This window comes from Triplophysa dalaica, chromosome 8 (genome assembly GCF_015846415.1).
Source record: "Triplophysa dalaica isolate WHDGS20190420 chromosome 8, ASM1584641v1, whole genome shotgun sequence".
NCBI lineage: Eukaryota > Metazoa > Chordata > Actinopteri > Cypriniformes > Nemacheilidae > Triplophysa > Triplophysa dalaica.
In genome coordinates, this window is record NC_079549.1 from 14,245,456 (window position 1) to 14,271,567 (window position 26,112).

Genomic DNA, 26,112 nt, shown 5'->3' on the forward strand with positions numbered 1-26,112 from the left:
ACAATATTACGACTTACTCACCTCCTCACTCAGTTTGGTGATGCTCTGTTTGTTTTCCAGCTGCTCCTGGTTAACTGCATACAACCACACACAGAGCACAGTGAGTTTTACATTGCACACATCAGTGTCACAAGTTTGTTAAACATTTTGAAATGTAGTAAGTAATGAATGGGTGGATGAAAATGTAAACATTATTTAAATAAAATGCTGTAGTAAAATATATATTGCATGGCTCTCTGGAAAACTTGATTCTGATTGGTCAGTCATGATTTTTAGAGGTCTGTTCTCACGCAATAGCAGCTGCTTAAAATCAATAACACATGACTTATCCAAATGCTTTTTAACGGATCGCTCCGCTGTCTCTTTTCTGGTGCCAGCCTTGAATTTGTTAGTTCATAAAATATTTTTATGAATCAATATTTTGTGTCCAACTATTTACTCATGTGGCGTTAAGGCATGTAATAAGCAGTGTAATGTACCATAATGTGGAAAAGTCCTGATCCCCGTCTCGGGAATTATTTTGAGACAACCAGCTGGATGTACATGATCCGTTACTTGAAAAATGTCCTTCTGAAGTGTCATTTCTCCATATTTTGACCATATATCATTTTATTAGTCACTCTTTATGTTTGTCACTTGGTTTTGCAAATATCTCAACCATAAAAACTATTAAAAAGTACTTGTCAACTTTGAAATCACAGTATTTAATCATTTAAAAAATATAGTGTGTTTCTTTAATTTCCTGATAAACAGCGAATTTGGATATCTGAGGTTTCGAAAGGACAGCAACGAATTTTAGTTTTAGTTTTCTCTTAACATGAAAATCCAATCTGACTGGCTGGTTATTTCCACCAGAAAACATTTCGAATTTCAGACAGCCTCAATGAACTTTGCTGACGGAGGACTATTAAATTCTCTTGTGAAGTTCATGGCACAAATTCAAACCTGGAGTGATGCATTAAACAGTACCCTGATAAGTGGTGATATCTTTGATAGTTTTGTTTGGGGCACTTATTAATCCAGAAGTCCTTCAGAGATATTCAGCTTTGTTTTGCTATATTTGATTTCAGCTGTTGCCATACTTAAATGTCTTGAGTGGGTGGTTCTTGGCTAAAATAAAGCGCAATGTGGAACTAGAGTCAGTTTTTGGAAGGAGAGTCAAAAATGTGTGACTAGAGATGAAAATTAGATCTTGTAAATGTCACTTTATAATATTTTCTCCCGCTTCCTGCTGTGTAGATGTGGTTGTGTTCGTACCTGGAGAAGGGGACGGGGGGCCACTCTGAGGTAGGCTGGGACCAAACTCAAACCGCTGTGTTGAGTTTAAATTAATTTCTGTTTCAATTCCATCCACAAACCTACAGAGACATCAAAAATGTTGTTTATGTGTAGTTGATAAATTGGTTTAACAATTTTGACTTTTGCACGGTTTAATGATTCAAATGTACAAATCATAAGACTAATGTCTATAAAGCTTTATATAACGCTTCTAACACACATAAATCCCACTGTACTACATGAACGGTGAAATGGATTCCTTCACTTTGTGCCCATTAAAATGTGGCTTTAGCTAAGCTCTGATTTCTTAGTGTGAAATTGAGGAGCCAATCACTGGAGCATGGAATGATTCCGGCCAAAATGGTTGTCATGGTAGCCAGAAACTTCTATTAAATTATGAATCAGCTTAGTTCTTATGATGTCCACCAGGGGACTATAGCTCATTGAGGAAATGCGATCCATGCATGGCCCAAAGTAGAAGCGTTTTTCTGTAAATTGTTAAATGTATCAAGCTTTTAAACACAGACTCTCTTAATTATTTCAATGCTAAATCAGATGCTACAACCGTGTCTTTAAGGCAGACTGTGTGCAGGTGTGCAGTTCATACCTCGGGCTAAGTTCTGGAGGGGCGCTGCTGAAACTGACCGAAGGGATTTGGAGGGTGGCAGGTCTCGTGTGGTCCGACGGAGGCCGGAAGGGGCGTGGCTGGAGGAGAGGTGATCGCAGAGGGGAGTTGAGCCCTCGGGTCAGGCGTATGGGAGAACGTGGGGGTCTTGAAATCGAGTGCTGTTCTTCATCATTCTCCTCATCCTCGCGGATGGCAGGTAGTTTCTTGACAAGGCCGCCGTTGCTTTCCCAGTCCAGCTGAGAGAGGGAGAACAGATTCTGTCATGTTTGTGTCTATGTATTCTAATTTATTACAACATTTACTAATATTTATTTTAAATGAAAAGAAGTATCTGTTAACATTAGTTCAGAATAACTGTATTGGAATCCATTAAAATCAACAAAGAATAATAAATGGTGTTAACATATAGCTGCATAAAAAGAGACAATTACAAATTTTAATTTAATCAGCATTTCTAGCCATTTTTTAGCCATTCCAGTCCAGTGTCTGTCGAATCAACAACAAAATCAAACCTCAGAAGTGACATCCAACAGCAATGTGAAAGACAGTGTGACACAATACATGAAAACTGTCATAAAAATCAAGATTATCACATAAGAGTGATTGTTGAACACTTTTCTAAATACATTAATACACAAATATTACTGCTTTTTTACTTAAAAGTTAATATGAAGTTAAGAAAATACAGAGTATCTATTCTGTTAGTTTCTCCAGGTTCCATTTTCTACAAATAAATGCAAATTGAAACGATATATTTTTTTAAATTTGGAAGAAAGTAGTTCACAGAAAAAACTAATTTAATGTTATTATTGTCTTATTATGTTTGTGTGGCCTGGCTGTAGACCGTGAGGGAGCTGTCGGGATGTTACTTTCATTTTGTTGCTGGTTTATTTTATTAAAAGTGTGTTAACGTTAAAAAAACATAACATAAATCCAGGCCTGGTTCTCTCTTGTCCTTCACTACCTCGCGCCGTTCCCTCATGGCAATCGTCCTACTCTGCTTGTCACAACGGTCTTTAAAATAGTCTCTTATTTTTTCCTTGGCTGTATTCTGCTCGTTGTCATTTTATGTACTAACTGATGTCTGATATTTTTTGGTAAAGTTTAAGCAAAATGAGTAATAAAAGACACAACCAGTGTGTGGCACACTAACACAGCCTGTTGACTCCATCCATCTATCTTTCTCTCTTCCTCTCTCTCCCCTAAATAAGTTATTTACCATTTATAGAACCAGTCTAAATAAAGAAACCTTGATTGATTTATCACAAAACATTTTCTTTGTATAAACTAGAAATGATTTTGATTACCTCATCAATAAACTCCCTGTGCTGTATGTTCCTAGAATGTCATAATAGGATAACTTCAAGCGCTCTCATCCTGCGGCACGGAAGAGGAAAGGAGGGGCAACACTGTTTATTTATTTTTGTCATAACAGATAAAAGACCGTGTCAATCACCATCCATCGCTGAGGGTGCCAACACAGTCCAGCTTCCTCTATTACAAACAAACTCCTTCTGTAACAAACAGAAGTGATACTAAAAAACTGATCCTGGATGCATATACTCTTAATTCAAATTAAGATCATCTAGCAGTCATCTTTCTTTCTTCTCAATCCTCGATTTGATCTCCCCTGATTCGCTATGACTGAAATCACTCCATCTTTATTCCGCAACCCCCCTCCCTTTCCCTGCCTCTTTTTTCTTCGCATCTTTTTTCCCCATCCTCTGATCATCTCCACCCCCACGCACCGTCTGCAGTCCCTCACCCCACCTAAAGCAGAATTTATTTTTAGCTGTCTTCTTCTATTCTTAGAAACATGGACCCAGTGGCACAGCTTGTAAAGAAGATGGATAAAAATCTATGTTTTTTAAGAAGTTTTCACTTTCTTTTCTACATTCCTCCAGAGCAAGAGAGAAAGACAGAGAGGTGTTTATTCAGACTTCATCGTCTTCCCTAGAGTCACCAAATTCAGCCAATCAAAGCCAGAAACAGGAAGGAATACATTACTTTCTCTTCATAAGCCCTGCTGCATGACACACAAACACTGTAATAAACACACTTCCCTCTCATCCTGCTTCAAATGTTTTTTCAAATATACGTGTGTCCTCATTGGTATTCTCTGTGCATTTTGGGTTGTCACACGTGTGGTGTAGTGCTGAAATGAGCACTGAGGCTGATCCGTTCACACATCATCCTTGCAAAGGTTATTGCTATGTAGTTGCTAGGTTTTTTGAGTATTGTTAAGTACATTTTACTTCAAAAAACTGTGTGAAAAAAAACTTGCACTGCTTGGGTGCAAAACTTGCAAAAATAAACACGTTACAAATAAGTAAATCCTACTAGTTGTTTTTACAGTTTACCTACCCCCCAGTAAGTGTTCTGTGTTGTTTTTGTGTGTTGCTATGGGGTTGCCTAGGTGTTCTGAGTTCTTTTGTGTGTTGCTATGGTGTTGCCTAGGTGTTCTGAGTTCTTTTATCTGCTGCTATGGCGTTGCCTAGGTGTTCTGAGCTGTTTTGTGAGTTGCTATGGGGTTGCCTAGGTGTTCTGAGTTGTTTTTGTTGGTTGCTTTAGGGGTTGCCTATCTATTCAGAGTTGTTTTCTTGTGTGTTTCAATGAGGTTGTCTAGGTATTCTGAGTTGTTTTTGTGTGTTGCTATGGGGTTGCCTACGTGTTTTGAGTTCGTATTTTGTGTGTTGCTAAGGGTTGCCTAGGTGTTCTGAGTTGTTTATGTGTGTTGCTATGGGGTTGCCTAGGTGTTCTGAGTTGTTTTAGTTGGTTGCTTTAGGGGTGCCTATCTATTCAGAGTTGTTTTCTTGTGTGTTTCAATGAGGTTGTCTAGGTATTCTGAGTTGTTTTTGTGTGTTGCTATGGGGTTGCCTACGTGTTTTGAGTTCGTATTTTGTGTGTTGCTACGGGGTTGCCTAGGTGTTCTGAGTTGTTATGTGTGTTGCTATGGCGTTGCCTGGGTGTTCTGAGTTGTTTTGTGTGTTGCTATGGGGTTGCCTAGGTGTTCTGAGTTGTTTTTGTTGGTTGCTTTAGGGGTTGCCTATCTATTCAGAGTTGTTTTCTTGTGTGTTTCAATGAGGTTGTCTAGGTATTCTGAGTTGTTTTTGTGTGTTGCTATGGGGTTGCCTACGTGTTTTGAGTTCGTATTTTGTGTGTTGCTAAGGGGTTGCCTAGGTGTTCTGAGTTGTTTATGTGTGTTGCTATGGGGTTGCCTAGGTGTTCTGAGTTGTTTTTGTTGGTTGCTTTAGGGGTTGCCTATCTATTCAGAGTTGTTTTCTTGTGTGTTTCAATGAGGTTGTCTAGGTATTCTGAGTTGTTTTTGTGTGTTGCTATGGGGTTGCCTACGTGTTTTGAGTTCGTATTTTGTGTGTTGCTACGGGGTTGCCTAGGTGTTCTGAGTTGTTATGTGTGTTGCTATGGCGTTGCCTGGGTGTTCTGAGTTGTTTTGTGTGTTGCTATGGGGTTGCCTAGGTGTTCTACGTTGTTTTTGTTGGTTGCTTTAGGGGTTTCCTATCTATTCAGAGTTGTTTTCTTGTGTGTTTCAATGAGGTTGTCTAGGTATTCTGAGTTGTTTTTGTGTGTTGCTATGGGGTTGCCTACGTGTTTTGAGTTCGTATTTTGTGTGTTGCTAAGGGGTTGCCTAGGTGTTCTGAGTTGTTTATGTGTGTTGCTATGGGGTTGCCTAGGTGTTCTGAGTTGTTTTAGTTGGTTGCTTTAGGGGTGCCTATCTATTCAGAGTTGTTTTCTTGTGTGTTTCAATGAGGTTGTCTAGGTATTCTGAGTTGTTTTTGTGTGTTGCTATGGGGTTGCCTACGTGTTTTGAGTTCGTATTTTGTGTGTTGCTACGGGGTTGCCTAGGTGTTCTGAGTTGTTTATGTGTGTTGCTATGGGGTTGCCTAGGTGTTCTGAGTTGTTTTTGTTGGTTGCTTTAGGGGTTGCCTATCTATTCAGAGTTGTTTTCTTGTGTGTTTCAATGAGGTTGTCTAGGTATTCTGAGTTGTTTTTGTGTGTTGCTATGGGGTTGCCTACGTGTTTTGAGTTCGTATTTTGTGTGTTGCTACGGGGTTGCCTAGGTGTTCTGAGTTGTTATGTGTGTTGCTATGGCGTTGCCTGGGTGTTCTGAGTTGTTTTGTGTGTTGCTATGGGGTTGCCTAGGTGTTCTGAGTTGTTTTTGTTGGTTGCTTTAGGGGTTGCCTATCTATTCAGAGTTGTTTTCTTGTGTGTTTCAATGAGGTTGTCTAGGTATTCTGAGATGTTTTTGTGTGTTGCTATGGGGTTGCCTACGTGTTTTGAGTTCGTATTTTGTGTGTTGCTAAGGGGTTGCCTAGGTGTTCTGAGTTGTTTATGTGTGTTGCTATGGGGTTGCCTAGGTGTTCTGAGTTGTTTTTGTTGGTTGCTTTAGGGGTTGCCTATCTATTCAGAGTTGTTTTCTTGTGTGTTTCAATGAGGTTGTCTAGGTATTCTGAGTTGTTTTTGTGTGTTGCTATGGGGTTGCCTACGTGTTTTGAGTTCGTATTTTGTGTGTTGCTACGGGGTTGCCTAGGTGTTCTGAGTTGTTATGTGTGTTGCTATGGCGTTGCCTGGGTGTTCTGAGTTGTTTTGTGTGTTGCTATGGGGTTGCCTAGGTGTTCTACGTTGTTTTTGTTGGTTGCTTTAGGGGTTTCCTATCTATTCAGAGTTGTTTTCTTGTGTGTTTCAATGAGGTTGTCTAGGTATTCTGAGTTGTTTTTGTGTGTTGCTATGGGGTTGCCTACGTGTTTTTAGTTCGTATTTTGTGTGTTGCTACGGGGTTGCCTAGGTTTTCTGAGTTGTTTTGTGTGTTGCTATGGGGTTGCCTAGGTGTTCTAAGTTGTTTTTGTTGGTAGCTTTATGGGTTTCCTATCTATTCAGAGTTGTTTTCTTGTGTGTTTCAATGGGGTTGTCTAGGTATTCGGAGTTGTTTTTGTGTGTTGCTATGGGGTAGCCTACGTGTTTTGAGTTCGTATTTTTGTGTGTTGCTACGGGGTTGCCTAGGTGTTCTGAGATGTTTTTGTGTGTTGCTATGTGGTTGCCTTGGTTTTTTTCTGCTATGGGCTTGCTTAGGTTTTCTTAATTGTCTTTGTTTGTTGCTACTGGGTTGCCTAAGTTTTCAGATTGATTTTTGTGTGCTGCTATCGGGTTGCCTAGGTGTTCTGAGTTGTGTTTGTCTGTTGCTATGGGGTTACCTGGCCATCTCAGTAGCTGCTTTCTGGGCAGGTCAAAAGAGTCAAATGATTTTCTGTTCCCTGATATGCCTTAGTTGCTTTTTTAATGTAATGTATGAAAATTAAGCATGGAGTTGCTACGAAAGAGAAAACATGATAATCTCAAATGCACCACGGTATTATTACAGCAACCAATGTTTGACAATGTTTTTGCAGTAAAACAATGTGGCAAATACATAAGAGTACAATAGCTACACAATATGTAAATACAAAATATGGTTAATGTTCCTAATGGTAGTCCTACATAAAATATTTTCAAATATATTATAATCTGACAGGTGAAAACTACCAGTCGGTTACTTGGAAAAGTAACTACACATCAGTCTACAAGCCGTACAATGTGAGGCATCATTCATAAATGGGTTTATGCAGGTTTGTTTGAATCCCTTATTCAACAGACATACAACACTAACACTGAGGCATGCTTTAGCATCACCGATCCTGCATATTTTTTACACGTTATGTACCCGCCTCTCCACCAGCCGCCTGTAATCACCATCTCATTTCCTTTTCCTATTTTATAATATCCTCCACACCTCCCCCTCTCTTTCTCCCCGTACCTCTCTGTTTTTCTCCTCAAAACATGCATTGCATTGTCCAGCTGGAGTGCAAGCCGCATATGATACCTTGCACATACATCACTGCAGGAGAAACGAGAAGAGAAAAGAGGCACCACTCTCAACCCCACCTCTCGCTTCCGTGCTATTTTTATCTTCCGGGATCCAATCTTAGCTCAAGGCACGGGGTACCCAGCCAGCACGGAGTCCCCGCCTTCCCTCTGTGCTATTCTTAGCATCAGCACACACCACAGCCTGCTGTTATTCCTGTCCCTGCAAGTTACACTCAAGGCTGGGAGAGCGTGTGTGGATGAGAGAGGGGACTCGTGAGTAGGCATACATGTACATTCTCAGGATAATGATCAAGGTTTTAGCCAGAAAAAAAGGCACGGACACAGAAAAATAGCAAAGGAACATGCCAAAGCTAGCTGTTGGGAAATGTATCTTGTATTCTGGTTGATGTGAATGTGGGTGTGGCCACTGCAGTGTTACATGCTCATAACCCTCCAGTCTATCAGTCACAACTTATGCATTTATTTATGAATGATTTCTATACGCGCAAACTCGCTATGGAAAACTGGGTTGGTGGTAGAAGCTTTTTCTTTTAATGCAATTTAATGCTTTTGGTAGATGCTTCTATGCAATGCGACTTACAGTTGGTTGGTAAAGCCAAGTACCAGTAAGGCATTCCTTAGAAGATAAAAAACTTTCAAACAATATTGCTTTCAGTAGAATCGATTCCTCTACTTCTCTGTTTTGGTATACAATAGAAAGCAAATTGAGACTGTTAAAATCGCCTGCTTCTCAGATTTGCCTGAAAAAGGGACAAAATATGCTCTCACAAAATGTATCTCCTTTAGAGATTCTAGAGATCTGAGCATTGTCTCACACTGTGCTAAGATTTACATTACATTTAAATGGATTCATTTAGCAGATGCTTTTATTCAAAGCGACTTACGAAAGAGAGATTATTTAACATTTTGTCAAATTTTTGTCAAGATAAAGTCTGTAGTCAAAGTCCGAGACATTAATACGAACTTCTTATCTGAGTTCTTATATCTGAGTATCTCTATATTCCTATTATATGTTAAGAATTTGTATATCTATTAATAAATGTTCTTAAAGAAGATCCTACAATTTTTCAATGCAATGCCAAAGGATTATTTTTGGTTAAAAAACTATTTTTCTTACTTTGTTACAGTCTAAACAGTGTTTTGTGCAAAAGGAAGGTTCTGCTTTTGTATGGAACCATACAACTATAAATAGTTATTCTGTGTAGGATATCTAAGACAAATCTCTCTTATTTTATATTACAGGTTAAATAAAAATAATATAGGTTAGGGATAATGTTAGGTTAGCTTTCCTGTAGCTCAGTGGTAAGAACATTGCGTCAATAACGCAAGGTTGTGGGTTCGATCCCAGGGGATTGCAAATACCTATGTAAAATGTATAGGATAAAGCAATGTAAGTCGCTTTGGATAAAAGCGTCTGCCAAATGCCTAAATGTAAATGTAATGTACAGACAGCCGGTTGTTATCGCAGAAATAAGCCCTAACAGTGTGTATCACATTAAAGGGGCTTATTTTGTGAAAACAGCCAGCTGCTTGTACATTGTCACGCTTATTAATTAGCTCAGTTTTACCGAATGTTGACCTTCCATGAGGAAAAGCCGTTTACTTTCAGTTTTAAGGTAAGAAACGACTTTCAAATGTCACAAAAAGGTAATTTGGTAAAAGACATATTTAATTTGACAAAAAAAAAGTTGCATCTAGGTTACCGTGTGTTATTAGTTTTGAAAGGTTGTTATCTGTGAAAAGCCGTGTAATAATATATTAATAAAAGTTTGTTTGGTGTCTTGTTTGTCTGGTGTTGCCATCCATTGTCCTGAATGCATGCACATGATGTGTCACTCACGTCAGCGCCACTGCCTTCCCGCAGGTTGTAGGTGAGGTCGTGCTGAATTTCGCTGACAAATTTCTGGGCATATTCAGGATAGAGACGCAGCACCTCACGGAGCCCCTTCAGGCTGATGTACTGCAGGTCACAGTATGTCAGTGCCTTTACGTTTGCGTTGGTCTTTATCACCTGCTCCTTTGTCAGCGAGTCTGATCCAATCAGGTCGCCCTTTCCTGCATTAGAAATACATGTAAAGCCGAAGCTAGTTTAATTATAATTTTAGCTAACACACCTATTGACATTCTGAAATTTGGAAATAATTTTGGGTACACACAATGTTTTTTTAACATCAATTTGGGAAATATTTAGCATTTTTCATAATGATTATTTTGCTTTTATTAGGCAAATGTTGGAAACTGTTAATATTACAGTTTTCTTTTCCTTTTTGAAACTTGATTTAGAATGTGTTTTTGTTAACTTGAAGCATGTGATGTAGTTTAGTCACTGATAACGCTGAAAACAGACAAAATAATATCTGCAATAACACCATATTGTCACAGGTACGTTTTGAGATTTAGATTTGTTCTACACATCCATTATCAAATGCAGTATTCATGAAGTACATACATTTTAAATGTGTTTAGACAAGCAAAAAAACTGATCTAATATCCAACAAAAGACATACAGTTAATCATTTTTATATATTAAACATACACCAAAAAGTTTCTGCTCTGGGTTCAAAAAGAGTTTAAAATGAACCTCGGAATGGGCAGGCAAGACTGCATAAAATGCTAAAAATATGCACTGGTTTGGTGCAAAGGGACTCTGAAAGCAGTGACAGATTCTTAAGTGAGTTCATGTCAGAGTAGTGCATTCTGGGAAATCAAACTGGTTGGCACACACCGGAGTCAACTGAGTTCAGCACCACTGGGAGAGAGATGAGGAGGGTGAAGACAGATAGTTGGTGGACCATATGCACATCCTTCATCAAGTACATCATGTTGGCAAGTGTGGTCGGATTTGCAATTGCAGGGAGAGTGATAGTGTTTGTGTTGCGCGCATCCGTTTGTGTTTCCAGTTTTATATACTGTATCTTGTTAAGATCCGATAGATCCCAATCACACTTCTCACCTTGTTCTTCTCTTTTCTCTGTGCTTTGTTTTTATGGCCTGTAGAGGGCCTGGAGTCTGCTGAACTCCTTTGTGTGCTGAAAGCATTTTTCACTATTGACATCCGCTTAAAGTAGCTTACAAAATTATATATTTTTCCACAAATTACTGTTTTTTTTTTCGAAGCCTTTTAAAGGTTATTTTTGGAGGCTGTATTGACAGAAATGCAATGTAATATACATAACATTGTCTTCATAATCAGTGTTGGGTGTAACTATTGTTACTAAGTAATTAGTTTCTGTAATTTAATTACTTTTCCCTTGGAAAAGTAATGTAAGTGATTACTCTTATTTCTTATGTAATTTAATTACAGTTACTTTTAATATTATTAAACTAAATAATAATATATGCGTGTGCAATAGTGAAATTGACATCAAAGTTGTCGGTCTAACTTTAAAATATGTGCTTGAATGAACAATTATCACATTTGTAATACTTTGGTCAGTTAATAATGCTACTTTATGTAGTGTAATATTATTTATTTGAATGAATTAAATAAACCGTTTCATGTCTATCCTTGAATCTCTTAACTAATCAAGGTTGATGTAGGATATAGAAAGAAATTAGTAATAAGTAACTAAATACTTTTTGGATAGAATAATTTGTACAGAGGTCCAATTACACTATTGAATATGTAATAAGTCACTAGTAATTCATTACTTTTTCAGAGTAACTTACCCAACACTGTTTATAAGTGTATGAAGACCTTACATAATGTTATTATAACAGTAGAATGAGCTATTTTATCTATATACACCGCAGGTCCCCTTACATGAAATTCGCCGTGTTGTTTCTACAGTAACTTAACAGAAAAATTGCTCTACAGAGTGCGTTTTGTAAATACATTATCTCCTCCGGCAAAGAAGTGAAAACACGTCCACATCTTTGTCCTGTGCAGCCACCGTAGTGCTTTGAAAGAGAGGAGGGAGTGAGCAATTCGCAAACTCGCCGCTAGATGCAGCTAAAATTTCCACATTGCTCCTTTAACAGCATAAAATAGATATATTTTTTCCGTCCATCAAACCGAAAGGACAATATCTTTATGGTATAATAATACATAGCTGGAGAATTTATAAGCGATCTTCAGACTGTTGCATCAGAGCGGGGGTGGTGATCTGTCGCATTGTCAACTTTCAGTGAGCAGCCAACCGTAATCTTTTTCAGGGCCAAATTGCCTTGCTTTTTATTTTTCTGTTGTGCTCGAGTTCACCGGCAGTTTACCTCATTGTCTTTTTTAAAATGACATATTCTAATATTTTCGGACAAATTGTCTCTTTTCTCTTCTGTGGCTCTTTCCTTTCCTTTTTTCTTATTTGCTATCTCCTCTCTGTTGCTCATTCCTGCTCATTTATTCTCCTCACTGCTACGACAGACAGTAGCTCTGATGCAATAACACATGTAATCTCATTGTGAGGTTTGAGGCCACCACGACACGAGTCTGGGTGGAGAAGGCCATTTCATATCACAGCTTTAATTAAGACAATCACTTCCACTCCATCAGAGGCTCGGAGACGTCAGTGTGCATGTGTGTTTATTTATGTCTTCTTCGGAGACTAAGTGTCTACCGCGTCTGTCTTGACTAATTATTCGGTTTCATTTCATGCTTTCATTTTGTATCAGTCATTCTCTATTTGCTGTCTCTCTCTCTCCTGCTGTCTCTCTGTTTCTCTCTGCTTCTTGCTCTCATTCTCTCTCTTCTCATTCTCAGGAGCCCCCTGTGGACTCTTGGGTCAAGCTGTCAGATCAATAACGCAGCAGGAAAGTGCCATTACTTAGCATGTGTGCAGGTGTGTGTTTGCAACATCAGAAGCAAATCCTCCAAACACTGAACCAAAACAGTCTCTTGCTGACAGTGGGTGGATGTGCATGGGAACGATGGTAAGCAGGTGTATGCCTGAATGCGTTCAGATTCAAAACCTTTTCCAAAGTACCAGTAAGCTCTCTGTACCATTCTGATGTAACATTATAACCAAAATAAAAACTCGGATTTAGATTGTGCTACACATGGGGAGCAACTTTGTTAACATTCATCCATCATTGATTCCAATAGGATTTGAAAACAGCATGTTGATAAGTTAAAAACACAGATCTTTATTACCAGCATAATAATGGGTGCACATGGATATTGAATTAAACAGTCAATATTTAATTAGATTGAACAGTTTTTTTTCCCAATAGTTTTCTGTATTTAATGAAACTGAATAATAAATAAGATTTTTCTTGACTAAGCTCACACACTCTAAAAAATGCTGGGTTATTTTTAACCTGGCAAGGGATCAAAAAGGGACAAACCCAAACGGTGGGCTGTAAAATTAACCCGTGCTGGGTTTCAACTCAAAATATTTGGTGGTTTTAACCCAGTTATGGTTCTGCATTTAATCCAACAATCAAACATCTCTATTTGACTCTTGATGAGAATAACTCGGCATAGCGAAGCAACGAATTCTGGAATTTCCTTTCTATCTAGTATACATTTCGGGGAAAAGTGCTGAGGTATTTTCAACCTGGCAGTTGGTCAAATTAAAATTAAATTAGTTTGGTTCATCTCTTTTTGATCCAGTTTTGGGTTGAAAGTAACCCAGCATTTTTTTGATTGAAGCAATGAATTCTGGGAATTTTGGGGAAACCCAATAATGAATATATAATATTATTTTATAACCTGGGTTCATACGTTTTGGCCCAACGCTGGGTTGAGTCTAGCAATGAACCTGGGATTCCTTTTCTAGCTACTGTATATCTCTGTCAAATTCTGGGTTATTTTCAAAGTGGCATTGGGTCAAAACGTGACAAACTCAGTCATTGGGTTAAATCAATCCATAAAATGATTTATATTTGACCCAACAATGTGTTGACACAACCGAGGAATGGTAAATTTATAACCCAATGGTTAGGTTCATCACATTTTGACCCAATATTGGGTTAAAAAACTGCATTTTTAGAATGCAATCTTCTTACAATTTGCCAAAAAAAAAAACGTATTTCTGCAAAATTGGAAATGTCATCACTTTTGATGTGCATCTATAATGCTAGAAGATGCTTACTAGGCTCAGAACAGAGTTCTAAAGAGTGTGCTTGTATTTCTGAGACTGTATTGATGCGTTTATTCCCCCCAGACTTTATGTTCTTGTTCTTGTTCCTATTCCTTAATTCAATCCCTCCCAGTCCACATGATTTTCTGTGCGTGTGTGGAGATCTATGGCTCTTACCTTCAACTGTCAGCCTGTATTAATAGTCAAAGCAGTTTAATAATGCATTAACTATCAATTATTAAGTGAGAGGTGGATGTGGCCTACCGGCACATCAACATTTGATTTGATCAGAGCAATAGGGTCCGGGCGTTTGGAGATAAAGAGACGCACACACAGGAACCTTTAGCTTGGTGAGAGCTCTGGCTCATCGTTTACTGTGACCTTTTGAGAGTCTTTATATGCAGCTTAAATGTAGGCACTGTACAGGAGGGGGTTCAGACACGGCCAATTGTTTATTTATGACTGAAATGTGCGAACAACTGAATGAAAACGTGACCTCTGGTACAACAAAAAAGGAAACATAAGGTCCAAAGTAAATTTCTGGTGATAAAGCGTGTTTGTATATATCAGGGTGCATTTATATGTAACAGCTATGGGAAAATGCACCAAAAATGTTTTTGGACAAAGTACTATGGTACTGTCAATGTCTATGGACATGGAAGCAGAATTGGGCTGCAGCTGGTCCATTTTCACAAAATGAGTAAAAAACAGTAAAGATTTTAAAGTCCATCTACAGCTGCTGCCATCCAGTTTTCTAGGAGGCAACATGAGGCACTAACAGAATGAAAAGGTTTTAGATGAAGGGGTCCCGGATAACACGAACTGAAAGATCACAAAGGAAGTGTAAAAGCAAAAGCACAGAAAGTCCACAGAAAGAATGTTTTTATGATAATCCACTGATTATTTATTGAACTTTCAAAGGCATATAGGCGATCTCTGAGACATCATTAAAGTAATAATATATCACAAACAGGATGAAGTTTTTTCATTATATTGATCCACATGGTCTGTTGCGTGACATTACATATGGATTATGAGGTAATTTTTTCTTGCCAATGTGTATACATTAATCCCAATGATCAATTTCATATATGATGCAGTTACAAATGACAAAAATTATGGCATTTGAATCTCATGTTATGCAAAATTAATACCACAGATAAGATGTAGTTGAATTAAAAACGTATGCAACATAATCTTACCTAGATGAAATGTGAGCCATACTAAATAATGAAAAATAAATGAGTAGTTACCTTTAAATGATCATTCTGCTCACATTGTGTGATTTTGAGAGGAGACATGAAGGTAAGTAAAAACAGAACTGCCAAGAAAAATGTATTTCTTCTTTCATATTTAGGTAGGTGACTATAGAAGATGATTTCTTCCCGAAGCAGTATACAAGAAAACATTATTTAAACGTTCACCAACTTCTCAAAATGATGGCATCCTACTGTTACTGGCCCAAGGCAGTTTTACCTGCTGTTATCTGCCTCTAGAAGATTTCAGGCCTTTGTATAGTGCTATTTTTAGACATGAAACTACTTTCAGATGAAGCAGAAAGGTGAGGAGTATTTTTAAATGACCCACAAACAGCAGCTGTCATGACTAAGATTTGCAGTTCAAACTACATTTTCAATTATGGTTGTTAAATCTGGTTCTATTTTTGTGGTTATTATGTATTTATTTTTTCTCGTTTTATTTGATTGTCTCTTTCGATTTTTATTCATTGATTTTAATGTAAGCTTTAAAGCTGCATGACATGTAAATGTTTATAAGCCATCAGTGAAAGCAGAGACTGTATTTTATAATGCTACTATTATGACAATGTTGTATTGCAATTCAGATGTTGATTTAAAAAAAGTAGTTTAAATCTCTTTTAAATTGGAATTTCAGTATCTTCATATTTTTATAATGGCTGTTGAATAAAAAAATTATATAAAGTTCATCAGGGATGTTATGATTAAGGTCAACTACATAGACGGATTCAACACACACACGTGCCTGACCCAAAGTTAACTTCAGGTATATGTTTGTTGATCGGCATTGCTAATGGCTAATAATATAACTATTTATATTTTATTCGATTTATATTCATATTAATTTTGAACAATATTTTATTGTGTAATAATGGTATTAAATAAACAATTTGTTGAATTTTATTGTATATTACTTTAATTAAATAAAAACATTTCTATATCGGTCATGTAGCTTTGTGGCCTTTAAGTTTAGCCAAGTTAAGGTTTCTCTACTGGTAACCCAAAATATGCATGAAATATTTATACTCGCTAATGGGATTTCTTATTTATTTTGCTTGTTTTCAGAAATAATATGCAGAGACTCTTTTTTTAATTATTTGGAAGTTAAGCTTGGGCCACAAAATCGTAAATGTGCAGTAACATGTCTTTGCATTATTGATTTGAAATGTCTAGATAGATTTGAAAAGAAAGGTTAAATTCTGTTCATTTATACTCTATATCATTTTTAAATGTCAGGACAGCACAGGTTGCCAATTTGGGGGCAAGCTACTACATGGGTTTTAATTCAACAGTTACAATAATATTTATTTACAACTTTACCTTTTTGCTAAATTTAGCTAAAGTTTCATTAAATTCGCCGTGTGACAACTTACCCCATATAGGCAAACTGTTTAGGCATACTGTCTCCAATGTGTTCCTATGTATTTTGCAAGTCAAGACTTCAAGGTATGTATCTCTACAGTAACAGTTAGTGAGAAACATTCACAATAAAAGTGTGACAACTAGGCCCTGTCTCATTACATAATTGCCAAACAGATAACAGATTAAATGCTGTTTAGCCAGCCCAGCAGACATAACAACTATTGTTGACCATGTTATTCACAGAGGATAGACGCCTCATTTACGCTGCAGTACATTTTTTATTGTTATTTGTTATTGAGCAGATGCCTGTTATCCAAAGTGTCTTAGCAAAATGATTGCAGGCGCTGACTGCAACATGAAGGTTAAGTGTCTCGCTCAAGAGCTCATAGGCCATAAAATCATGAATCCTTATGAATCCATTTGACTGGGTTTCTCATCCGGGCTGCTTGCCCAGCTCATTAACCACTACAATAACATAAAAAACAACAGACCTTTCCTAGTGCAGTACATATTCACACATTTTTCAAGATTTACCAGATTTGGCAAGCAAATATCTCTCACTTTTTACTCAACTTTGACTCGAATATAAAAAATAAAAGATTTCTACTGTACAGTATATGCGTCAGATTTCATTTCAGTTTAGATGTTGACTTAAAAGACTGCTGCCTAGGTAGTGAATAGGTTTTGAAGTGTAGCTTGCACAGATGTTGGCATGTTTCAGCACATTAGAAATTGTACTGGAATGCGCACTGGAGAAGCCAGTGTCGTCTTCAACAATATTATCTCAAAGATGATATATCCCATTATTATGCAGAATGAAGGAAGATGATTAATGAGAAAATGAAACCAATGAGCCGATTGTGCGTGCGTAACGGGAGAGATAACTGGGGAAGGGATAGTAACTGCTCAATGGACTGGAAATTTACATAGGAATCCTTTCTCAAAACAATAAGACATAAAGGTAGTGGGTGGATTTGATTTACTGAGTAAAGTGAGTGTCTGTGTGAGGCGGTGCTATGGAAGAGCTTTTTTTTATTATTTTTTTATAATGTTCCAAATGATATTAATGGATGGTGTGTGTCTCGATCTCAACCGGAAAGCACAATGAATAGTGACAGGTAGGAGGAATTAAAATTGCCCTTTTAAATTGCTGTGAAATTATAATATAGATGCTTCTGAATAAGAGAGCATGACGGACAAGTGGAAATGTATTTGTACAAGAGTTTTACAGATGACCATAGTATGATCCTAAATACATAATGCGTTATATATTTGCTAATCACAATAACATCCAATACATTACAGTACCTGTTTACCTTCTGCACTTTTATGAGGATAAATTCATTATCCTAATAAAGATAAAAGCGTATAATTTATGCACAATTAGCGACGCCAAATGGATGTGCAATCTATTTGTTTGAGTGGCCCGATGGCAGGTGGGACGAGTTTTTGCACTTCCGTCTGGTGCCAGCAGCGGTACAAAAAACTTCACCTTCAATGTGTAGTTAGTTCCAGTATAAAAGAACATTGTGTGAATAATCAGTATGTGGATGTTAACTCACCCAGTATAGCCAGCACAGTGTTGTCCTTCAGCACTTCCATGGAGCCTGAGCAGACGAAATAGATGGCCTGTAGAGCATCGCCCTGGCGAATTAGGAACTCTCCGGGAGCACAGAAGGAGGTTTTGATTATAAGTGAGAGGGAGCGCAGACACCCACGACTGGCCGACTCAAATAGAGGCAGCTGCAGGAGTTCTTTATTCAAGTGCATGGCAATGTCAGCCCGCAGTTCATCTGGGAAGTCCTTCAGCAGCTGGAAAAAGGAGAGAGAGATTGCTTTCTATTGTTTTATTTCTGTTCATTCCCACTATTCATTTTTCATAGCATCATCCATTTAATATTTCATTGTCTTTTGTTTTATTTAATTCCTTCCTTTTCTTTTTTATTTAAGTGGTTTTGGACTATTCTTGTTTGAATGGGAATTATAGTAAATTTAATATATATTTTTTCAGTGAAGAAATATAGTTTTAGCTGAATAAGGGTTTTTGGGCGGCTATATGGTCATTTTGAAATGTTCCTTCATTTTGGGTTCTTTAAAGAAAAAATATGATTTTCTAAAGAAATAGAGGAAGAAATCAACACTTTGAAAATTGTTTGTAACTGAAACCATTATTTTAATAAACAAACAGAAGGAAATGCATATCCCATAATTCAATTTCAAGTAGGTAAGTTAGTTAATCGCATAAACACATGAACACGTTTTGAGAACTGATGAATTAGTGTGCAGTAAGTATTGGTGATCTTTGCTGAAGCATCACCATTGCTCATAAGGGGAAAGTGATTAGTACACTCTAATATTTGAACATTAATAAGAGATCATGCAGAGTATTGGATATAAAACCGGAGAGAGATAGAAATGGTATGTAATGAGTTATTTTGTGAATCAGGCTCATTAGATACATTGTGAGCGAAAGATGGAACCAGATTGTTTGGGAGCAGAGCAAAGATAAAAATGAGACGGTGTGAATAATAGGCGGGTGGAAAAAAACTAAGTTAAATGATGAAAGGGATTATGAAAATCTATAAAAAATGCATCAAACCACAGGTGAGGTATTATTCTAAGAAAGCCAATAATGCTCTTTTAAATATTTGAATTAAACCTCTTGCATTGAAAAGAAAGATTTACGCGATATTTGAATGAGCAGAAACTTTTAAAGTAAAATAATTACATGAAGTGGAAAAATATGAGCAGGAAATAAGTGGACATTCCAGACAGTAAAATACATTTATTACAAGAATTTGTTATACTTCCTGTAAGGCTTCCAAGAATTACTTTTAATAAAGTAAATAATCATTTATTGCCATTCATTGCCAGACTTGCTTTCATTATTAGACCTGATAATTTTTTAAAGGCCACTGCTTCAGAGCATAAAACAAGCAAAGACTTTTGATACAAAGTTTACCGGACTACTTCTATTTTTACCTGTTGCTCAGTAGGAACTACTTTTAAACATCCTCTATTAAGATGCATAACAACCATACAGAGAAATGCAAAACCCATTCTCTGTAAATGTTAAAAGCATTTCCTCCTTGAGTTAACAAGTGCTTTAATTTTTTTTTTTATAAATTGTGAATTTACTTGAATCAACTGACGTTTGCAGAGATCCGGCAACCATACATCAACCCTCTCACAACCATTCAGTACACTTAAGCAACCTAGCCAGGTGTTGTATCAAAATCTATCCGCCTGTGAGATTATGACTCTCTAGTTTCCTCCAGCTATTGTTAGAATTAGGATTAGGTGTGGGAATGAGTTAAACAGATGGGGACCAATCAGCTAGCAGCATCCCTAGCAAATGAACCAATCAGGGGAGCCCATCATCACACAATCATTCCCCATTTCTTCGGAACAATTGAAATATCTCAATAAATTGTTTAAATATCTCTATAAAACTATCTGAAAGCAGAAGAAGGGGTTAAAGTTTTACCTCACTGACATCGATGCCATTATTGACAGACCATGTTGTCTGAAAACACTCGAGCATGCGCTGCGCTAGGGCCTTGGGCAGACGGTGCACGCGGATGAAGTCCTTCAGGTCTTTGGTGCGGGTGTGATAGAGCGAGCGGCGTGAGTACATGCGCTGAATGATGGCCGTCACGTTACCAAACACAGCGGCGTGCATGAGTGCTGCAGAGAGACACACAACATTTCAGTTAGATATCACCACATGTTAATAAACACTACTAAAAAAAATACTGCAGCTGTGCTAACAGTGATAATACCCCAACATGAAACCACAGTACTTTTATTTATGATGCTAAATGCTTAACAAAGTACACAAAGCTACTATAGATGATACCTCTGTACTGTCCCGAGTGTGGTTATTTTGGTATTTTCTTGTTTGTCTAAAGAACCAGCCACCTTCTCAAGCTACCCTTTCTCTGTATATTCAACTGTCTCTCATTTATTCTCTCTAGATTGCAATTAGAGCTCCTGCAGAGCATCTACAGTGAAGGTCTACCATGCAGACACTCACAAGACAAGTTCCAGCTCATGCTGTGAAAGTAAGTGTCACATGACTGTGCCATTCAGAATTGAATTAAAATAACCAAAATGCATTCATTAACTGCAAATAAACCAACACATTAATATGTGTTATAAATATATTTCATTTTGTTAACATTATTTGTATTTTAAGTTTTGTTTGAATTTTAAACGTTTTGTATGTTTCTTTGCTGAAGTCCTAGGATTGGAGAGCACTCCGGGTGCTTATTAAAGTCTGAGGCATAAATTGTTGAGGAAATTGCATGGCTCTCTTCTGTTCAAGATCAGGGGTCTTTTAAAGTGCCTGCACCTGGGTTGTGTGACTGTGCTTGGATGAGGGTGTACTCAAATTCTTGAAAACGGGTTTGAACAACCCAACAAAATTAAATGAGCTAATGAAAGTTGATTCAAGCACCTGATTTCTGCAGGAAAGAAAAGCAACAACATCTCTGTAGTATCTCAATTGTATATTTAACATTACAATAACATTACATTGATAGAAAATGCTGCTTCGATTTTTGTCCCCCAAAAAAGGAATACACGAATGATTTATCATCTCTAGAGACCTCAACAATGTCAAGGGATACTACCCAAAAATGAAAATCCTGTCATTAATCCCGGCCAAGTTGTTCTTTAGTATTTTATGTTCTGCTTGTCCTGTCACCAGTAGGAAAAGTAAAAATGGTAGTGAAAGATGCCCTAGAACTGTTTGCTTTCCTAAATTCTTCAAAATATCTTATTAACTAAAATTGTACAATATTTTTGTTTACTAGGGTGGTCAATGATTATCCAGGAATCCTCCAGACGTTTACAGGGAGTCCCCAGAATTTTAAGGCAAACAAGATAAAGCAAGAATTGTAAAAGGTCTACTGATCATTATTATTGTTAGTGTTTTTTGATACATGTATAGTTTCCGGAATTCTAGTAAGTCTTTTCTCACTATAGTTCCTTTTTTGCTACAATACAAATACATGTGAATGGAAAATGTCTCTTCTAGATTATATATATATCTCACAAGCGAACTATTTCAGTTTAGAAACAATATGTCTTTATATCACATTAACCATTTATCTATAATTTATACTTCACATAAAAATTATATTTAAGAAAGGTTGTCTTCACAAAAGGTAATCTTTTTGGGGGGTCCTGGGCATCATAAAGTTTCAAAACTCCTGTTCTAAACTACAGTATACACAGATTTAATAACATAGCAAAGTTTACAAACATATGCAAGAGATTAAAGATTTCGCCATTATTATCGTATAACTATCCAGATTGTAACTCTATACTATACTCTCTCTCTCTCACTGTCTGTCAGCATTGTTTATTAGATTCACCACCAGACCATACTATGATATCTTCATAGAAAAAGAAATACTGTAAGTCAATTGGTGAAATGCAGTAAGTGTAGTACAGTCTATATTTTATCTAGTGGACATGAGAGTACTGTATGCTCTGGTGAATCTACATGCACACTTAGATGTAAATAATCATTTTCAGTATTTTTAGTCTGGCGCTTATCACTGTAGTTGTGTTCCTCAAATACTATATTTGTGTGATCTCTGGATGTGGGTAGAAATACAGCTGTCAGCTGGCCGGGTCTGTAATGGCCCTTAGTGGTAAGATTTGGTGACAGATTGATTCAGTGTGCATGTATATAAGTGTGCATGGATTCAGCTGGCCTCATCCGGCCCTCCTAAGTGCAGTGAGGCCTGTGTCTCTTTCCTCACGGCCCAGAGGACATGCCTTAAAATTCAGTCCACTGTCACAGCTTCTTCAAGACTTTTTATTTCTGTAGCAGCCTAATCCCGATGGTAAACAAGTAAGCTGGAAACAGCTAAGAGTGGACGATGCATAAAAAGATGAAAAAAGAAAGTATTGCTCCGGTATTTTTCAGATACGTCAATTCAACCCGTTGAGACGAAAAATTGGTTTTGAAAAACAATGTTGTCTCATCAATAAGTAGATGCAGCAGGAACACTGTTGCAATATTTACTCAACTATCATTGATTCTATGAATAGGGTTGATGATTTTGAGGAAGTTAAATGACGCTTAATAAACCATAGCCACCACTGGGGAAATGTGCTCTAATGATAGAGATAATCAATAAGTAACAAAGCTTATAACTTAGTCAAATTTGTCAAACTTTGTCTGTTGGTGCTTTAAAAATGCAAGCCCATGGGAAATGTAGTTTAAAGTAAATTAACCTAATAGTGACTGATGGTTCACTAAAGAGCACTTCAATAAGGCAAATGCACTTCTGTCTTGTCTCATTAAGAATGTGGTCCTTTGGGAAATTCAGCCCTATACCAAGTTTAAACCTTAGGGAAAATAAAGTCCAATCTGGCACAATTGAGCCCGGTCCCAAATGACACATGTGATGTGGACATGCGGCCTTTTATACACTGCTGTGCATAATTGTTCTACATCTGTTTTCAGTTTTATTGTGGTTTTATTTTTAATAAGCTTTAATTTTATTATTTAAAATTTTCATGTTAATTGCAGTTAAATATTTTGCAATTCATGTGCTTTTGTCATTTTGTTATTATGCTGGTTTAATTTATATGTTTTTTTGTATATTCGTTTTTCTTTTATTTGTTTTTATTATTTTGCCTAAAAAAACAGTGTTTGTTTACTCATATTTTATTTGATTCCAAAATAAACTTTATAAAATAAACTGAAACTAAACTAAACTAAATAAACAATAAATTACATAATATAAACTAAAACATAAACATAATTAACCAAAAAATATTATATGTACTGTCTTTATTATATTATGTATTATATTCTTATATTTCTTTTATTTTGTTTAATTTATTATAATCTCTATGTATCAATGTATTTTGAACTGAGCTGATAAATGATGTCTACCCCAAGGGCACAGTATAATGCAGGGTTTCTCCTGCAAAGAGAAATTGGAGGTGGCCGCCTCCGTCAAATGTTGTCCCGCCTCAGACTCTCGCAAAATGATGTCGGTTGTCTTGTCTTCACAGGAAATTGTAGTTGCGGCATTACACTAAAAAGAGTTGCAGAACAAGAGCTAGCAGACTTTCAAGGCTGTTTGTTTTGCATCAAAGTACGTTTAATTTCTTAAATTAACATGACGTACATCATTGTAATGTCTTCAGCTGTGCGGTTGGATCGTTTTAGCAGCGTATACTGTACATAACGAGTTCGCCAGTATGAACACACATTGTGTTTAGAACGACTCGCACACGACTCTTTTGAACCGATTCATTTAAACTATTGAACTTTCCAGTCACTAGCGAATATAAGAGATCATTGAATCACAAAGAATGCAAGATGTGAATGAGCTTTGCTCATTTAGTAAGACTGGTTAATTCAGTTGGCTATTGTGGACTGAAAAGTTAGTTGAAAATGATAAAAAAGCTTTATTTGATAAAACGTCTGTTTGGAGGAATAAAATTAATGTTTTATATAACTTAACAATAGTAATTTTCATCCAATTTTATGGGAACTTTTAATATGTCAAAGTCACTTAAAGGTACGGTAAGTCTACATATATGTACAAGATCAGGATGGCTCCGCCTCATTTTGAGCCAGGAAAAACCCTGTTATGTATAGTACTTGTATATATAAACACTATTTTTTATTATTCTGTTAGTATTATATTGTATGTGAATTACCTTTAACTTGTCATAATATTAAAACCTATATCCAAAATCCATAGCCAGAATCTTGAAAACAACAAATAGGGTTAAGTTGCGATTTGTTCTAGCCAAAAATACAATCAAGACCTCAAGGCTTGTCTTGTGACACATCCAGGCAAGTGTCGGTGAGTTTTTTTCTACAACTACAAGGACAGAACACCCTGTGACTTGAAACTTGATTATGGTTCAGCTGAATATATCAATCTATAAACACCACACTCATATTCATTGGTTCAAAGCAGTGGGTTGTACTTTCGTAATCTATAATTTTCACAGCCCATGTGTTTTTCTGAGAAAATCATAACCCAATGAATAGACTGTAATTTTATCCCTCATAGCAGTGTTTTCTATTACTAAATCTAACATTAAGTACAGCATCTTGCCTAAGGTTTGTAAAAATTCACTTACATGTGGAAACCTAGTCATTGAATTCCACATAAACATTTATGCATTTGGCAGACGCATTTATCCAAAGCGACATACATTGCATTATCCAATACATTTTGTTTCTAAGTATGTGCAATCCTAAAAACAGTCTAAAGTGAATCTGTACCTTCGTTTTCTTTTACTCACCTCCGATCAGCATGGTGCAGATAGAGAAGATCTTTTCAGAGTCAGTATTGGCTGAGACATTGCCAAAACCCACACTGGTCAGACTGCTCAAAGCAAAGTAAAGCGACGTCACGTATGAACTTCGAATTGAGGGCCCGCCTCCCAGCACCCCTCCAGTTTGTCCTGTGCTGTCAGTGCTCACAGACGTCACCCCTGTTGTGTTCAATTTACTCGAGTTCCACACAGATTCATGTCCCACCACGTCGGAGCTGTTCCATTGGCTTGAATTGACCACCAATCCATCTAATATGGTGGGTCGCAGCGAATCAGGAATGAGGGATGCAAGGGGAGAAAGGAAGTAAGGGGTGCCTAGACGTTTACCCAGCTCGTGTAGCCAACCTATAAAAGAGGTAAATATGTATGAGGGGACACCAACATTCTTTAAATATTTATAATCCTTGTAGTTTTGCAAAAGATTCAATAATTTGATATTTCATTGCACTATTATCTTACCTCAGATTTTAAGACCCAAAGGGACAGTTCACAAAACAATGGAAATTGTATCATCATTTAGCCCGCATATGGACACAAAACCACTGAGACATTTCTCAAAATATCTTCTTTTTTGTTCCACAGAAGAATTATATACTTTTCATCCTATACTGTACATATATAATCATTTTTGGATAAACAAAATATGACAGAATTTCCAATTTAGGATGAACTATCCCTTTTAGGGAAACACATCAAAAGTCTCTGTTTACTGTTTATGTTTACTGTCAATGGTTCCACTGTTGCTTAATACAGTTGTCACTCCTCTTGTGAATCTCTCATCCTAAACAGCTTGTGTGAAGTGCACTGCTAGAAAAGCAGAGGTATGTGTCTTGACTTATTAACAAATTTGTCCACAGTAGTAACTTCCATCAGCCCTGAGGTGAAGAGGCAACCCACAGAGAGAGGGTACTGTTTAAAAGCAGCAACTTAAAAACAAAGTACCGAAGTTCACAGCTATTTACTAAAAATTGCAAGACGTTACATGTCTTCAGTCACTAATATTTTGTCAAAATGTCACCTTTGACATTTTTACACATTGCAGTTTTAGACTCCTGTATTCTGTTCAAACATGAAATGATAATTCAGAGGATACACTCCCACATTTAAATGTAGTTGCAACTCCTAAACTTTACAGCGCGTAAAGATGGCCGCTGTCCAAGGTGCTTAAGTCACTTTCAGAGATGAACAGATACAGAGCAGCTGTCCTTGTCCATGGTGCTGAAACTTCAATATGTTGAATACTAGTTGAATTACAGTAGAATCTACTGCAGCCAGATCTACTTTTTTGAGACTTTTGTTCCCAGTGGGACTGTTCTTTTTCTCACTCTTCCTATCTCTCACACAACTTTCTCTGCTTTTATCT

At 37.0% G+C, this 26,112-nt stretch overlaps 1 protein-coding gene across 1 annotated transcript in view; it reads right to left on the minus strand.

The window, feature by feature from the left end:
• The window catches only part of kcnh3 (potassium voltage-gated channel, subfamily H (eag-related), member 3), a 102,859-nt gene that overhangs the window by 2,001 nt on the left and 74,746 nt on the right, over positions 1-26,112 (minus strand). Inside the window, exons 8-14 of the mRNA XM_056755661.1 lie at positions 24,717-25,094; positions 19,912-20,111; positions 17,987-18,236; positions 9,627-9,841; positions 1,886-2,142; positions 1,258-1,358; positions 22-74 (exon numbers count right to left, since the gene is read on the minus strand). Coding sequence (XP_056611639.1) covers positions 22-74; positions 1,258-1,358; positions 1,886-2,142; positions 9,627-9,841; positions 17,987-18,236; positions 19,912-20,111; positions 24,717-25,094 — 1,454 coding nt within the window. The remainder of the gene's footprint in view (positions 1-21; positions 75-1,257; positions 1,359-1,885; positions 2,143-9,626; positions 9,842-17,986; positions 18,237-19,911; positions 20,112-24,716; positions 25,095-26,112) is intronic.